This window comes from Felis catus, chromosome A2 (assembly GCF_018350175.1).
Source record: "Felis catus isolate Fca126 chromosome A2, F.catus_Fca126_mat1.0, whole genome shotgun sequence".
In the NCBI taxonomy this organism is placed as follows: domain Eukaryota; kingdom Metazoa; phylum Chordata; class Mammalia; order Carnivora; family Felidae; genus Felis; species Felis catus.
This window is the reverse complement of record NC_058369.1, coordinates 82412764-82431688: the sequence shown is the minus strand read 5'-3', so window position 1 is coordinate 82431688 and position 18925 is coordinate 82412764. Positions and strand designations below refer to the sequence as shown.

General features: G+C 34.2%; 1 protein-coding gene across 1 annotated transcript in view; it reads right to left on the bottom strand.

The window, feature by feature from the left end:
- Nucleotides 1-400: 400 nt before the first annotated feature.
- Nucleotides 401-18925, bottom strand: part of RSBN1L (round spermatid basic protein 1 like) — a 67788-nt gene continuing 49263 nt past the window's right edge. The window contains exons 4-8 of the mRNA XM_003982695.6: nucleotides 10491-10628; nucleotides 8591-8733; nucleotides 5625-5792; nucleotides 4412-4520; nucleotides 401-4331 (exon numbers count right to left, since the gene is read on the bottom strand). Of these exons, the coding sequence (XP_003982744.1) occupies nucleotides 3693-4331; nucleotides 4412-4520; nucleotides 5625-5792; nucleotides 8591-8733; nucleotides 10491-10628 (1197 nt within the window). The 3' untranslated portion in view covers nucleotides 401-3692. The remainder of the gene's footprint in view (nucleotides 4332-4411; nucleotides 4521-5624; nucleotides 5793-8590; nucleotides 8734-10490; nucleotides 10629-18925) is intronic.

The window sequence follows — 18925 nt, the reverse complement described above, 5'->3', positions numbered from 1 at the left end:
GTGGGAGAAAGATTAAGCAAGAGCTCTACTACCACTCTGAAGATCTAAAACCCATCATGTCACTTTTTACCAGCTTAAAAGTATTTGGAAAACAATGGCACTTTTGTCCTCCCCTCAGGGGAGAGAAAGTCTAGAGGGAACGGAAGTAATTTAGCCCATCATCCTGGCACCCATACCTAACTAGTTTAGCAGTCTTAAAGTAATCCTCAGTATTCTAAAGTTGGCATGAATCAACTTTTGATAATTAAGTTTTAAGAGGAAAAAAAATAAAGATTTTCAAATTGCAATTCAAGATCTTACGGTTTTGGCTAAAGACAGAGAAACAAGAACTTTTAAAGATGACAAGATGAAAATAAAATGTCAAATATAAGAAAATAATTACAAAACAAAGGTAAAAAGATTACAGTTATCAATTTTAGTATTTATTGAAAGGTGGAAGACAAGGAAAATTCCTCTCAAACTCTAAAAACAAATCTTGCATCTTTGCTAAATGTAAAATGAATTTTTAGGTATTTGCTTTACATGACAATGAACTTGTCCCAACAAAATACCTGAATGCAAATTTACCAAAACAGTGCTAATCTATTATTTACAAACATGATCTTACCTGCCATAAGTATTTGGGGAAAAAACTGTTTCACTCAGGAACACTAATGAAATACCTTGAAGACCTAACAAAAGAAATAAAATTTTTCCTACTTTCCCTGGCCCCAACTCCCCCAAGTTATATAATGGATTAAAAATGGATATATGTGGGAATAAACATAATATTTCCAATAATCTTACACACATGCACACACACACATACACACACATACACAGTGTTGTGCTAGATCAACCTAATCTTTATTTAAGGTCAACAGCCTTAGGGACAAGGGAGAAAATGAATATGGCTTTAGTAAAGTTTTCAACTAAATATCACAAATGTTTAATTCTTTTGCTAGCTAACCAGCTAACCTGAGTATGGAAAAGATACTACTTCTTAGCTAAAAGGGTATGAACAAAAGTAATTGAAACAAACAAAAAAAGCACTGTAGCAGACACCACTGAGGTACCTTAGTTATTTTTTTAAAGGTCTGTGTATCAATTTAATAATTTACATAATCACTGTTTATATAGCATAAGATCATATAGAAACTACATCTTAAGTGCTTTATTATTCTGGTCCAACAAACTGGAAGTAACCAAAACAAAACAACAACAAAAAAACCTAACAAACTTCTGTTCAGATAAAGAACTGGAATGTACTAACTAGGAAACCATTAATATAATGCAATATTGAAATAGAAGTTATTTGTGTGTAACAAAGGTAGTCAGAAAGTTCTCAGATTGCATCTGAAGAGGATTTTAAAATTATAACCCGTAAGACAAGGAACATAGCATTATTCAAGGTGACAAGGCTATATCTTGAAATCTGAGCCCAGTGATTTGTATTTCACTTCCAGAGAAATGTATGCGTTTTACAAAACATTACGTTTTCAAAATATGGACAAGTTTTGAGTATTGTTTATAAAAGAAACTATACCTAAAAGCAACCACTGTGGTTGTTTTAGATACGTCTTTTAGTTAAAAGTTTAAGGCTCATAATATTTTGGACGGATACCCTAAAGACATTTTATTACTGTATGATCTCATGCATCTATGTGTATACTACTGGAAAACTGAAACGAAAACGTTGTTAAATAGATCACCCTTCAATTAAAAAAAGAAAAACAGAAAAACATTTTAACCACATGCTCTCCTACTTCTCAATACTGGTTTGTTATTAACTTTTGTATCCAAAAGGTAGATGCAAACGATAAATTTAGCTTAAAAGAGAAGATTTAAGTGGTGAAGAGCAGGCTAAGGCAGTAACGTATAAAACAAAATCCCTATTTACATTATCATGATTTATACCTTCCTTATCCCATGAAAATTCCTATGTTACAAACATATTGATTTCCTGTAAACCACTGAGATTTCCTACAATATTTGCCTACCCTTTTAAACTGTGAGCCAGAAATATCACTGCTGCAATTATTTTTTCTCCCTAACCAGAAAGATAAGCAGTTTTATGGGTACCACAAATAAGGCTGGGACAGAAACAATTTAAATAGCAACACTAGCCCAAAAGAACCACAGTTAAAAGTCATCAACCAAAGTAAGAGCCCAGAAAAATACCAAAGGTAAATAAAATTGATCTGCAATGAGAATTCCTTATATCAAAGCTTACATTAAAGACATTTGTTTGACTTTCAATTATAGTAGTGGAAGCAGTCTCAAATAGTGCTGAAGTCCATCACTGAAGAGATTTGTTTTAAGCTTTAGGTAGGCACTGGCAATCATGTTTCTACCCTAATTTTACTTTCTAGAGCTTTTTTGGGGGGAAAAAAGTACTCTAAGTTGTTTACCTGCTAAGGTAGGGAGAAGGATCCTTAGAAAAATGAGGTAACATATCTTATTTTGTTAGTTCTATCTCTGTATGGCAGCTGAGTCATTGCCCTTATGATTTTGTATTTGTCGTATTTTCCTCCTGTTCTGCAAGAAAAATGTAAAAAAGGATTTTAACTGCTCACAACTAAACATTCTGTAACTAAAGATTTTTACTCAGCTTCTATGAAGTATATATAGTACAGATGCTGATTAGTAAGAAAATTTTCTCAACTTATCATTCCACACACTACAGAGAAAATTTACCTTAGGGCTATGCAATCTGGCCACAAAACTTCATTAGTTAGAAGAGTTAGATATCACTAACAGACCTTGTTTCTCCCAACTTTATAAAACTGTTTCTATTACCTAAACTGCTTTCTTAATGTTGAATATAAATATTTTAAAACATATTCCAGGGAGTGAGGCTAGGAAGTTTCACATATTCATCTTATTCAGCAATTTAAGAAGTTATGCAAAATATGATATACATATATATATATATATTCCCATACATACATACATATATAAATATGCTTTCATAACTGAACCTTGGTTTTAAAAATGCTTACACAGTGTGGAGAATTTAAATATTCACTAGATTTGAATACGTACATTGCACTCCATTACCACTCTAAATGCATACACCAGCAGAAACATAACAGACCAAATGATTTAACTGAATTGTCAGTTTGTCTTTATGCAGACCCAACAGAAAACATATTTATTATTTTGAACCTTTATTAAGTGGCTCACATTTCAGTATAAATCACACTAAAAAGATTTTTTAAAAGCTATTTACACTACAGTGCTGACACAGTAAAATGAAAAAAAAAATTGGTATAAATAAGCTCTATGGAAAAGCCTTTAAATTGTCAAAAAAGAATTCTGGCTCATATTACAAAATATATATATATATGTTAATACATATATATATACATATATATACATACATATGTATACATATATATATGTAACATATATATATACATATATATATATATGTTAATGTCAGCTCTATTCTAAAACCTACAATTCCAAATCAAATGATTTTTTTAAAGACTCCTTTTGTTTAAACCTGTAATGTTTACAGTGCATCTGGCCCTAAGTGCTTTGATACTTCACAGTTATGGACAGGCACTGAGGAATGTTACAAAGCTACATAAACTCTATTTTGTAACAGACTTGGGAGCAAGTCCTTGGCTTGCTTTCAGAATTCATGAATCTTTATTACATTATTAACTTAAAAAAAAAAAAAAGAATTGTAAATGGTATGTACAAATTCAGCACAAAATGTCATCATCTTTTCTATCTTGATTTGAATGTGCTGAACTAGGTTGTCTTGTATCAACTAGACTTATGTGACTTCCAGGACATAATTCTTCCTTTAAATCTTTGTTGGTATTTTCAAATTTAGAGTCCACGTCAATCTTAAATTCTGTAAATTGAACATGATCCAATTTTGCTTTAACATTCTTGCCATCCATATTCGGTGCTCTAGTCTTTTCAGGAATATAAACATTCACAGGTTCTTCCTTGATTCTTACAGATGGAATAGGTTCATGTTTAATCTGCTGCAGTTCAGATTTAGAATGAAGTTTGTCTGAAAAATTAGAATCCAAGGAGGTTTTGCTTATAGCACAAAGCATGTGGTCAGTGTGAGGTCCAAGAACTGATGATGTGGTATCTGGGGATGTGCCTGTTTCATGAGTAGCTGTATTCTGTACAGTGTCCTCCTCTAAGTGATATAACTTGAGCCGAACATGCCATGCTAAACTGCATACAGCTGAAACTGTCTTGAACTGATGAACAACATTCCTTGGAATAAAATAAATGTCATTATCATACAGCTGAATTCTGGCATAACGGATGCCTTCCCTCCTCAGTTGATTAAGTTTTGCATCATCAACCCACTGGACACACTAAAAAAAGAGACAGAAATACCAGTAAGTCTTTTCCACAATAAAAATTAAACTGAAGACAATAATGGTTAAAGATATACCTGGGACAGTGGAGGTTCATGTAAATCTAACTGCATTCGTTGAACTACTTCTAAGAAATCTTCAGCATGAAAACAAATTACATCTTTGGTTATTCGGGGTTGAGCAGGCCTACAAAAACATGAAACAATGAAGAATCTTCCATTAATGTTTCACTCAGTTAAGTCCTTATTAAATTTTATGGTCAAAACAAAAGTACTTAGAAATAAAGTCAAAATGTTTAAATATGTAAAGACCACTTTACATATTTAAACAAAGGGATAAAACCATGAGTTTTGGCTTAAACATAAATAGAACAACTCGCTTCATTTTATTATAGCTATGTATAACCATATTTTGAAAAAGCAAAATAATTTGAATTGGTTAATTATAGAGATCAAAAAAGTAAGGGATTATCTTAAAGGTCAATACTTCAACAAATTAAATGCTAAAGATGAAGTTACTAAATAAAAATTAGAGGTAAATATGAGAAGAGAATACTTTCAATAAAGACATATATAACCGCAATTATGTGTAAAATTCCTAAGTCGCTCTTAGTAAATTAAGAGACATTCACTAGAAAAGTGCTACTAAACTATTACCACTCTATTTGCAGGGGATTAATAGTGTCTTTATAATTCTAAAAAATCCCCAAATTCGTCAATTAATTAGCAATATACAAATACATTTTTATAGAACATGCTAAAAAATGGATTTTGAAATGAAATTCCAAGCAACAGAACTACAAAACAATCATACCAGGGCAAATCATAAACAGATTTTTAAAAACCAGTGATAAAGAGAAAATCTACAACTTATACATTACACTGATACACAGGGAAAGTAGGGTAAGATCATCAGGGACAATGATGACACAGTAAGCACCAAGTGAACCTTAGTTTTTCTTTAACCTTAGTTAAGGCAATTGTTTTTACTTCTCATCACTTAGAAAATCAAATTATTACGGTCCAACCCAAAAGAGTAAACGCACATTCTAACAATTAAAAAATTTTAGTGCAGTCATACAATTAGTCATACAAATACAGAGAAAAATGGAACTTTCTTTCCCCACAGGAAGAATTACTGAGAAACTTCCCAAGAAAAATTTTAGAAGCCAAGAAAACCTTTCATTAAAATAGCAGCAGTCAAAAAAAAGAAAAGAAAAGAAAAGAAAAGAAAAGAAAAGAAAAGAAAAGAAAAGAGAAAAGAAAAGAAAAAGCAGTAGTTAATACATACCACTCTCCACAGTGCACAGCCTTCAACACTCCAACAGCAGCTGTAGTCTGTCGTTCAAAACCTTGTCCTATATGATCTGCATGGGCTCTTGTCCTGTCTTCAAAGAGCATCTCACGGGGCTCACTGGTTCGAGGTAGGTACTGCAGGTTTTTTATTTCATTGGTAGTTCTGTTAAAATAAAATCAAAGATAGACAGGTAGGAAGGGAGGAAGGGAGGGAGGGAGGGAGGGAGGGAGGGAGGGAGGGAGGAAGGAAGGAAGGAAGGAAGGAAGGAAGGAAGGAAGGAAGGAAGGAAGGAAGGAAGGAAGATAAATAGAGGAGGTGGGGAAAGAGGCTGGCCTACGTATTAAAGCTTAATCGCCTTCAAACATTTGTATTGATGTCCTGAGGCTTAACTGCCATCAAGGATTTACTAATTACATAATTCAGACAAAAGGAAATTTTACATCACCTGCTCCCAAATCAAGTTCTATTTTTAAAATGAACAAGTACAAACAAAAATGCATATAATCCCCTCCTTTTTCTAACACAGTCTTCACAAAAGTGGCCACTGTAAGGTGGATAAACAACTAAATCATAGATGTTGTGGTTTACCCAGGTTCCCTTCCAGAATCTTTACCTGAGGTTTGGGTCTTATCTGTAGAACCATGCCCCTCATTCAAATCACGTGGCTAATGTAAGATATATTATCTGGAACAAACAGGTAACTTTCAAAAATGGGTTAATTAATATTTATAGAATACCAACTGTATATTAGGTGCTATCTAGGCACTGCAGCTAGTGAACAAGACAGTAGTGAATAAAACAGACAAGTTCCCTACTTTCACAGGAGTTGATATTCCAGTGGAGAAAGACTAACAAATAAATAAATAGGAAGAAAATACCAAATAGTAAGTACTTCCACAAAACATGCATGATTTATTGGAGGCAGAAAGGAAAACCTTAGCTCCCTCTTAAAGGACATCCACCTGCATTCCCCTATGGCTCACCTAGATAAGCATACAGAAGCTGCTACTTAGTCTCATTCAATGCAAAAACCCTCTAATTTTGCTGCAAAAGGGGAAAAGGGTGAGAACAATTTCTTTGGGAGTCACCTTGTTTATCTTCCTATGTGGTTTTCTGTTGCTTTCAGAGACAAATCCAGATTGCCCCCATAATTTTCTCCTCTCATCCTAGACTTAACCCCTAGAATCATCACTCTTATTAGTTCTCTAATTTCCCACTGTCCATCTCTACTACCACTGCTCTTTGTGCACTCTTGTATTACAACACACACACACACACACACACACACACACACACACACGTGTGATGCTACAACATACTTTTTTGCCTTTTGTGACTATGTTCTACAGGTGCCAGAAAGCTAGATGGTAATTCCTGTGGAAAGCTAACAGGCTTTCAAGCCTACAATTCTAGTGTCATTAACACCACATTCTAATGAATTAAAACTTTATATGAAACATTTAGCACAGTGCCTTCGGCAATATTGTTATTAGTTGGTCAGACTACTACGTGATATACAATCATCACATATACATGGATTCTAATTCCTGAGGGCAGGCAGTTTCCTCAGAGGGCTGGTGAACTCCCTTAAATCACATGTAAAATTCTGTGTATATCTGCACTGTTCTGGGGAGAGGCTTTCACAGTCTATTTCTCACTACAAAGAATGCTGAAATTAACATTCTTACACATTTACCTTTAGTGATTTCATTTCTTAGGACAGATTCCCAAAAGTAGTAGTGCTGGATCAAATAGTATATATGCATTAAACTTCATGAGCTATTGTTAAATTACTTTCACAGAATGATTATAGCAGCTCACCTTTCTACCAACAATATATAAATGGTTCTGTTTCCTCATACCTCCCAGCCTCTAATACTTTTTTTTTTGCAATGTAATAGGTAGAAATAGTATCTCATGATTCTTTTAATGTAACTGGCTGAAGCCTATTTTTCTATTGGGTTGTGTTACATTTTTGTTGTGAATTTGGGAATGCTTTTTGTATATTAACTTTAGTCTGGCACACAATATAAATGTTTTAGTCCAGTCTATCATGGTTTTGAACTTCGTTGTTCATGTCTTTTTTCTCACAAATAGTATTACTATTATACTAGATAATACTAGATAGTATTTCTATCTTATTTGGTCTCTCCTAGGTTTAAAGTTTTTATTCTTATATTTTAATTTTTTATCTATTATGTTCAAATCTCTGACTTCTTGATAAGGGCTTGAGATAAGGGCTATGGTTTTGTTTTCTTTCAAATGGACTTCAATTATGGCAGCATTACTCATTAAATAAATCTTCCTTTTCCCATCCATCTCATACATTAAGGTCTCAACATATTTTGATCTATTTGGATACTCTATCATATTCCAGTGATGTTTTTGAGCTTTACAATAATTTTTAATATCGAGTAATACAAGGCCCCCTCACTTATCTTCTCTTTCACAGTTTTCTTGGAAATTTGTTGACTTTACTTATCCTTCCTTCTTAACTTTAAAATCATTAAATCCAGTGCTGGAAGTGTGAGTCCAACTCGAAGGCTAAAAACTTCAAAGGACACTCATTTATCCAATCTAGAACACAGTAGGGTTTTCCATTTATTTAGGTTATTATTTTATATCCTCCAGGAGATGTTTTAGTTTTCTTAATATGGGTTCTGAATATTTCTTATTAAATTTATTCCAAAATAGTTTATAATGTCTTTGTTGTGAATGACATGTTTTCCCATTCCTACTTACAATTTATTGTCATTTGCCTACATTACTCAAGCCTCATTTATACTTGATATTTTATAAAAAAAAATTATCAGCACGTGTAGACATTTTTGAATTTACATTTCAAGTATGCTCTAAACTTTCCCTTCCTTCTTTCTCCAATTTCCAAGACACACACACACACACACACCCCCAGTGTACAGACATCTATCCCTGGCAATAAAAATTTGTATTCAACATACCTTTTCCTTTTGAAAGGTGACTTTGGCATATCGGCCACAGGGATCATTTGTTCTCCTGGGCGCACCCACATGATGGGACCATCATCACTGTCTTTTCGACTCTCTAATTTTAGACTAGATAGTGTCCCCCATGGCAGTGTACACTAGAGGCAAAGAGTTACACAGAAACCAATTATTTTCAAAATGCATCTTCCAACATACATTAAAGAATACTGCCCCCTTGACAAACTTTCATATATACCTTTATACTTATACATTTAAAACACATACCTATTTTGAATATATTCCTATGTATTTATACATTTTCCTTCAAAAAATTCTATTTCAAACATATCAAGAGTAATTATTCTCAGATGGTTCTCTCCTCTAACCCTGGCAGAATATGATTTACTACATTCATCATTTGTTATTCCTCCTTCTACCAAATAAAAGGGTCATGTGATGTTAATAAGCTGGCAAAATAAGCAAGTGTTCTCCATGAGAATCCATAAAAATGAACTGAGTTATAAAAACTAGGCATCTCAAAAAAAAAAAAAGATACCTCTTTGAATAATTATCATCAAAACCTAACAAAACGAAAAGGAAAACCAAACCAAAGTCAAAACTTATTTCTGTTTAGTAGTTGCTTGAAGAGGTTGCTGGTCTAAAAGCAACTTTTTTTTTTTCTTTTTTTAAAGAAAAGAGAGAAAAAAATGTCTAAGGGCCATTGTCCTGGGAATGGTGAAAATGGTATTAAAAAAAAAAAAAAACCACAACATTTATCCTATCATTTCCAAGAAAGGGGAGGATTGTCACATGAAATTTCCCCTGAAAGAATGCATTTAGCTCATTTGCCTTTAAAATTAAAATCTGAAACAATAATGTTTAAATAATGGTATTTTTTTTTTTAAATTTACAGTTTATTTTGAGACAGAACGAGAGAAGGAGAGTAGAGAGGGAGAGAGAGAGAATTCCAAGCAGGCTCCATGCTCAGCACACAGCCTGACACGGGGCTCAAACTCACGACCTGTGAGATCACAAACTGGGCTAAAACTGAGTCGGATGCTCAAGCAAGTAAGCCACCCAGGCACCCCTAAATTACGGCATTTTAAAAATACCACTCAAAATAAATGCAATCAAATTCCATGATTTCACTAGTAAAAGAATAAAAAAATATAAGGGGAATGGAATGGAGTGAAAAAGTTAGAAAAGATATGTATACACACATAGATTAGAAAATGGAACAAGAAGTGAAAAAAGAAGAGATCTACAGCGAATTATGTAGCAAATATTAGAGATAAAGGGATCCTGTCATATTCTGACCTTTAAATTACTGATGAAAGAACTACACAGCTCAGAAATTTCTCTCTCGGTGGGACAGTCCCAGCAGCCCACAAGAAGAAATATTTTCTAGAATGCAGAGATTATTGAAAAAATAAATCTGGCTAGAAATCATTTAAAAAATTTAAAAGGGCCTTAAAACCACATAGTCTAAATGCAATGTTTTATGGATGAGGAAACTGAAGTCCAGGAAGTTTAAATGGCTTGCCCATCCCAGGCAAGTAGAGCCAAGATTGAAATACAGAGGTATAATCTCCCAAGCCAGTTTTCCACAATGCCAAACTGCCATTACTTTGTCCTAAACACTTAATTTGTAGGCATCCTTCTTGTACTTTAAATCCTCTGGTACTCAGTTGATACAAAGCTGACAAACGGATGGAACCTAATTTCCTCAAGTGGGAGCAACAGGCAAATGTTACTCTGGTCCACCACTTAGCTCTGCCATTATAATCAGTACCTGAGAGGTCACGTGCACACACACTACCCAAGAATTCTATTTCTGAAACAACCATGATTTGTGTCACCCGTAGTGTGAAAGTGACACCCACGATTTAGACTGCTTGATACTGTTTTCTCTTACTTTTAAAAATGGTGAATCTTCCAACATGTCAAGGAACTCAGGGAAGTAATCTCCCACTTCTTCATCAACTGCTCCCACCAAGCTGATCTGTCGCATTGGGCCAGCTCTGTAAGTACCGTGAGAATATGTTCTTTTTACCTGAAGGATATGGATTTAATTAAAAGTTACACATAAGATAATGTTTACTATCATTCTGTAACACTAAATTATACTGTCTGAGAACATAAGAACATAATGCGAGGTAAGCAAAACAAAACAAAAGCCTTTACAAACAGTTAAAAAAAAAAAAAAGCATGAAAAAAAATCCATACTAAGGCAAGCTATTTTACCTTCTCTAGCTATTCCTATACACTGCTTATAAAACCACAGATGAGATCAACAGCATAATTCTAGACACTAACTTCTCACAATACAGTTAATTATATGATCTATAAGGCCAATTAAATTATATTAAAAAGTTGTATACCAGTTTTTCCTAAATGCCTCGTATCTTTTTATTGGAATTTCCCCCTGAAATGTTACATTTATCTGATACCAGTGGTTTATATGTCTGAAAGGCCACCAGGAATGATTTTCCCTTCTAGATCATACCATATTACCTAGGATCCAGTTTATTTTTATGATTAACTCTGATAAAAACTACTAGAGATTGAGAATCTGGAGTCCTAGGTTCCAACTCTACCTTTGCTATCTACCAGCTATGTGACCTTCAGAAATCACATAAATTCCTTGAGTTTTAGTTTCCTTAAGTGGAATGATTTACCTCAGATTGCTGAAGAACACTTAACAATTATATAAAGCTATAAAGCCACCTGCACAATGCTAGCAAATGGGCGGCACTCGAGTATCGAGTGAAATAAAACAACCCACACCTCAAGAATCTTGGTACTTGAATTCTGGCAAGCACATTTAAATCCTGCAAAGAAATCTATGCGGTTTCATATCCTAATGGGAGTAAACAAAAATCTTTATAAGGCAAAACAACTTCCTTTCATAAACTTTAAGCAAAATCCTAATTATCTTTTTCATCTCTGGATTAGCTTTGGTGGGCACTAAATTTAGGGAGATCAAAGTATCTCACTTTGCCTGGGTCTATGGCGGTTTTAAAATTCAAAGTCCTATATATCTCAAGAGGCAAACCTGAAATGGTTAGGCTTTTGTCACATCATGGATACACTATTAAAAGATATTCACATCACAAATCAAATTCCTATTATCACAGATGGCACAGATAGTCTTATGTACCCAAGAATGTAAGCCCTCCACCCCCATATTTAAAAAAAAAAATGACAAAAATTCCATCACAATAGATTAATTTGACTCAAATACTAGAGAATTTCACTTCATTTTTATTATAATCAGCAAAAGCAATTAACAATGATACGTTAATTCCTTAACAAGTTTATTTACCAGAATTCCAAGTTTAAGTTTTGATTAACTGTCAAAAATTCACTTCTTAGAACCGTAACACACTCTTCCAATCCTCAAGTTAAAAAAAAATTGGAAGTTGTGTCCCCATTTTGTACTCATGATTTCATCTTTTTTCCTGTATCCCAAAAGTTCTTAGCATCTTCCATACTGAGAGAGCTAAATGTTAAGATCTGACTGTACTCTAGAGGTTCTAGATGGTTACATGTACTAACAGTACTACAAGAAAATTAGTCATCAGTGTGCATTCTGAAATGTAGTCTAACAAAGCTAAAGGTTATTATCAATTCAAAATTAAGCAAATTTACCAGAACGGACATAACATTAATTCTATTAGGTGATTCTGAGTTTATGGCTTCAGTTTTGGATCTGCATATGATTGTATTAACAGACCTCATGGCCATTCAGTGAAATCAGACTTAGACTGCAAAACTCAAATTTTCCAAGTGCTTTGAAATACATTATTTGACCTGTAAAAGTCACAGTAAGATAATAATATTTCCACTTCAAACCAAATTTCTGTGCCTCAAATCTCCTTAATTTGTTTAACTCAGATAACTCATCTAAATCATTAACTAGTTCTGGGGCGCCTGGGTGGCTGAGTCTTAGGTTAAGCGTCTGACTTCGGCTCAGGTCATGATTTCACAGTTTGTGAGTTCAAGTCCCTCCTCAGGCTCTGTGCTGACAAGCACAGAGCCTGGAGCCTGCTTTGGATTCTGTGTCTCCCTCTCTCTCTGCCCCTCCCCTACTCGCCCTCTGTCTCCCTCTGTCTCTCTCTCTCAAAAATAAATAAAACATTAAAAAAACTTTTCTAATTATTAACTAGTACTAACAAAGCCAAAATCAAGGAAGTCCTTGCCACCCAGCTTGTTCATTCTACGACATCACATTATCAACAACAATCAACTGAATAATTGGGGCAGTGACTCAATGATCAACTAAATAATTTGGGAAGGAGGAATCTTCAACAACCAAATTCTTCTAAAATACTAAGCACAACTCAATTTATGAGCTCTCCTAAAGAAACGGGCACTTTGAACATACTTTTCAAGAAAAGTCAAATGGGTGGATGGTCCACTGGACTTTCTTTCCAAGTGCAAAAATTAAATGTGTGCATACAAAAGATAACACCAAGAAAGAATGCTCTTTAATGTGAATGTTAGGAATCAAAGATAATCTTCTCTGAGGAAATGTAAATATGAAATCATAACAATTTATGTAATAGGTAAAAACAGGTCTTACTATACTTGAAATAATTTTTTTTGCAAATAACTGAGGTAGTTTTCTGAGTTCTATCTAGCAGTTGCCATGCAATTCAAATTGCTTCCATCCTACAAAAAACAAAAACCTACTAAAAACATTATTAAACTATAGAGAAGACGGGATAAATACAGTAATCAGAAAAACAGAACTAATTACTAACAAATTTAACATTCAGCCCTCTTAAGAGTATAATTTCTGTGTTTAAATGTTAAGTAAAAATGTATCATTTAGTAACTGAAAAAATGGGTAAAGCTTCTTGGATGATAATATTAAAGACAAATGATAATGTCTTATCTTATAACTTAAGTACTTCACTAACTGACTTAACCAGATGTTAACCAGATGTTATCTTAGCCTAGAATGATTATTAATTGAAAGGAACATACTGACCTAGTCATCTCATTTCATTCAAATTACCTTTACATTAATTTCTAAGTTATAAACGTTGTTGTTTGTTTAAAACTAAAATGAAATGTGCTCGCTTCGGCAGCACATATACTAAAACTAAAATGAAACACATCTAAATTAGTACAGACTAATTAAAAACTATTAAAATCTTTAACATAATACATTAAATAAATTAGAACAAACTTGAGTCCCCCTCCCACCATTTCTATTTTGAGGCCACCTAAAAAGAGGCTATATCTTTTGATGATGTTTTAAAATATGGTCCTATTATAAGTCATAAATATTTCAAAAGATAATTGGGAAAAACTAAATTTTCAAGAGTAAAGTAATATAGACTCTAGTCGTCAGCTTATAATCTTAAATATTGTATTTGAATCTTTATAGTTCTTGTCACCTCATGGCAAAATACATATATATTATATATGAAATTTACTTATATACATAATTTGCTTTAATAAAAGTACAGGTCTCTCTCCTTTTCACCAAAATGTGCTAAACTGTAAAATACATCCTATTTGCCTACTATTAAAACCACACAGGTAAATTCTATTAAAAGTATGGTCTTTATATAAACTATGTATATTTATCTATCATGTTCAAAAACAAAACAGTAATTTTCTTCTAAAACATTTATTCTCCAAATATTAAAGATAATACTCTGATAACTCAATACGATGGATACAAATATATTTAAATTTAAAACTAAATTTTAAAAATTAAACTGAAGTCATCAAAATCTTACTTACAAAATTTCACAAAAGTAATTTTGTGAAAGCAATCTTTTAAAATACACTGTAATATAACTTTTAATTATATACCACTTAACTTTGTAATTTCACAACCCAATATTCAAACATAGACTAAATTAGTCGGAATCACTAATTTAATGTTTTAAACATGGCATATTCCACATAATAATGCATTCAAATTCAAAAAGTATGTATCTCTTGATAAAATATACAGATGGCACTTAAGTGGTTACAACAAAATGTAAGAATATGATCCACACACCTTTCACAAAAAAATGTAAGTACCTCTTGATTTAGAGGACACCTATTTTACTGCAATACTACATAGCAAATATCTATTCTTACATGGAATGAAATTAAACCTACAATATCATAAGATAAAAAGCTTCAACTCTCCAAAAATCATCTATTTAACAATTATAACTAAAGGGCAGTGGGGGTTGAGGGGGAGGAAACAGGTAAGGTTCTAAAGAATCTCTGGAGAGCCAAAATAAATGCCATAAAACCATGACTCATAAAAGGGTCTCTTCTGACATATGTTTCTACATTAGGCACAATCCTAACTAATCTCTAAAATCATAAAGGATAAGAAATCACAAATGTGAAGTAGGGAGCGGTGACAAGAAGCAGGCATACATATTTGCAACTCCCCTAGCATGCATTAGAGCATCAGAATGACAAACCTAGACTGAAAACAGAGTTAAATTGTATTGCATATGCTTTTAAAAAGGGTATTTTCATTAAAATCTTGGCACCTAAAACTATGGGCTTCCATTATCTAGAAAAACCACCTATCTGAAAAATATCACATCCTGATGACACTGGATATGAGATTACTTTATTTGCTTTGACTCACTTCAGTAAACAGTAGTCAAGCCATCAGTTTTCTGACGCAGTTAAAAAGTTTACTAGAAAATATCAAAACGTGTCACTGCTTTAAAACAAATCCTATATGCTAAAAGAAAAATGCATTGTTACAAAGAGTACACATATTTTTCCTCTCAATTTAGGTACACTCAAAAGACAACACAATAAAAGATAGAAATGACATCTTTGTTTATATTTAAATAGTTAAATTAAGCTCATCTTTAAAAAGTGCCTGTTAGAAGCAGATGGAATATTTTTAATCTAAATCTCCTCCCTATAGCTCCCTTCACCGCTGCCCCCCCCCCCCGCAAAACCTACCACCATCATGATTGCATGTTTACCTTTCCCCTCTCATATTCTTTATAAATGTTATAAAGGGAAAGAAAAATCAAGAATAGGAAACTTCTTGTACCCAATGCCTGTTTAAGTGTCAAAAACAAAATCTAAGAAGTTCTGGTTAACAAGAAATGAACTGTTTAATTAAATCATGTTTAAACCGAAATCCTATTCATTATTCCTCATGAAAAGTAATCTTTAAAATAAATGAACAAAAAGACCTTATGATTCTGAGGTCGGCCTGCTTACAAAAAGAAAAAAAGTAGACTTTCTGACAAGAAAAACACAGCCAAAAATAAATCCGTAAGACTCAAAACTGTTTTATTTTATGTATAAAAATGGCTACAAGGGAAGAAGCAAATATGGTAATAAGTAATTCAAAAAAAAACATGAAGAATGACTCATTTAAAACAACTTGCTGTTTCCTAAAATATTTTTCTTGATATGCCAGCCCCTGCAAAGAGGATTCTATACAGTCCAATAAATTTCGGAAACTCTTCCATGTGGGAGGTTTACCACACACAGGGAGTATTAGCATTTCTGTGAGGTCTCAAGGTAAACATAACTTATTTGACCCAGCCTTACACAAACTATTCTGGCTTCAAAACCAGTTTTTCTCATACTTGTTTTAGCATGCCTACCAACATCCTGAGATAGTAATGGTTCCACAGAATAATAGTGAGCCATAATAAATACAGAAGATATTACAGATGTTCCTAGCTAGCTAGGATCAGCATCAATCTGAAGAAAACACAAAAACAGGATAGTTATCAGAATCAAAAATTTAGGAGGTGAGGGCAGAAGAGGCTGTCAATTCTGCTGGGTGTTTTGAGGGGAGAGGGGGAAGGAGAGGGAAAGTCTTATTTAAAAAAAAAAAAGAAAAAAAGCTCATCCCATTCTTACTGAGGCAAATCTAAAATCTAACATAAATGAGTGTGCCACAAGGGGGAGCCATTCCCCATCACATCTGGCATATCCTTTCAAATCAAAATCTAACACGTAATGACATTTAGTCAACATTCTATTTCAAAAATATTCATGTAACTTCAACTAAAATTAGGATAAAAATATCATTATTCATTTTTAAAACAGTACAATAAAGGAAAAAGTCCCCTTTCTCATTTAGAGCACCTGGCACTTGCTACAGTAATGTTTTGCATAGATCTGCTCCTAAGCATTCAAGGAAGATGGGACAGGCACAAATGGTCAAAATAAAATTTTAATACAAATGCAGCCAATGGTTCAAAGATGGCATACCTAATCATTTTTACTGGCCTAAAACAGTGAATGACCCCAGCAAGAAGCCAACAAATGTTAACTGTCTCATTCTGCAGAGGGACAAAGCTTAACAAATCAGATCAGATTTAATAACTTTCACTACTAAGGTACCAGCCATTTAATCCTGAGTTAACATCGTGACCTAAGTTATTTGATACAAACAACTCAGAACCAAGATGAAATAAAACTAGGATTCAGAGTTTGGGGAGGGGAAAGGTGGTCAGAAGATAAGTGCTCTGGTTTTCATATTCTCACAGCTCCAACTACAGTGTTCAGAGTATGTGCTGATTAAATACTGAGTGACAAGAAAGAAACCTCATTTATACCTTAACAGATAAAACTCCTGTCTTACTTGCCTTTTTGTCTTCCTACTATCAAATGAATATTTGAACAAAATGGAGATGGTAGAAAAACGAGGACAAATGTGGAGATTGCAAATGACGGCCAAAAATTCTTCCCAAGCATGTATGCTCACTTTTTTAAACTTTTTTTTTTAATGTTTATTTATTTTTGAGACAGAGAGAGAGAGACAGAGCATGAACAGAGGAGGGGCAGAGAGAGAGGGAGACACAGAATCTGAAACAGGCTCCAGGTTCTGAGCGGTCAGCACAGAGCCCGAAGCGGGGCTCGAACTCACGGACGGTGAGATCATGACCTGAGCTGAAGTTGGACGCTTAACCGACCAAGCCACCCAGGCGCCCCTAAACTTTTTTTTTAATGTTTATTTTTGAGGGAGAGAGAGAGTGCAAGCGGGGGAGGGACAGAAAGGTAGACACAGAATCCCAAAACAGGCTCCAGGCTCTGAAATGTCAGCACAGAACCCAACACCGGGCTCAAACTCACGAATCTCGAGATCACGACCTGAGCCGAAGTTGGACACTTACCCGACTGAGCCACGCAGACGCCCCTGTGTGCTCACTTCTAAGCAACATGACTGCACCAGTCCTATCATCAAGAAGTGAATCTGGGCCTGCTATTTCACTTCCTTTGGCCAACAGACATTAGCAAACCCAACAGAAGCAGAGGCTTGTGCACTAGGGATTGCCCTCTTTCTGCTCTGTGGAGTCCTGCACCTACCACCATGTGTATGAGCCTAGGCTAACCTGCTAGATGATGAGAGAAATGGGATCATCACTCCAGGTGACAGCACAACAACCACTGGACATTCAAGCAAGATCTCCTAAGACCAACTGACCTGCCAATCATCAGACACGTGAATGAAGCCATTCAGCCCCAGCCAACCCAACAAAGACCTTAAGAACTCTCCAGACAGCCCAAAGAATTGTGAGAAATCACTTTAAGCCATTAAGTTTTGAAGATTTTGTTTGCTGCAGCAAAAGAACTGACAGGTTATTAACTTACAAAAAAATCCATGTATATATGTTTCTGTTCTCAAAAAGACTTTTATCATACACTTTGACTGACATTATATCACTAACCTCAGAGCCACAACACTACTGACATGACATGACCTACTAAAACAACATTATAATTCTACATGGTCTTTAAAATTTTCAGGCAACCTGCAAGGATACAGATGAAGATAGGAAACATAATTACACAAGTAAAAAGAATTCTAAAACCAAAAGAATTCAAAGACTAGGAGGTCTCGATCACCTGTCACTGCCGTGTGTGTGTGTGTGTGTGTGTGTGTGTGTGCGTGCACTGTGTGTATACACACACACACATACACAAAAAATTTCAAATTAACACGTTTCAAGGATAAAGGCTGAACAGGTGCAAAAATGAGTTTTTGTGAAAACTACAGAGTAATATTACAAAGATAAACACTATAAAGATCATAGGAATGGTTACATAATTTGTCATCTTTTACTTTCCACAGAATTGAGGACAAATGAATTTTGGTTGATCAGATTTTAATCAGGGAGGAAGGAAAGAAGGAAGAAGGGAGGGAAGGAAAGGAGGGAGATAAGGAAACAAACTAGTCTCATGAGGATGGACTTAGTTTGGGTTCCACAAGCCACTGGTAGTCAGGACCATCAGGTTGCACTATGAATAGGTGCAGTAACAATTTTATGTCAGCATATACAGCAGCCCTTGCTGGTAATATTAATTCTCTGGGTCTGATCTAAACTTGGGCATATG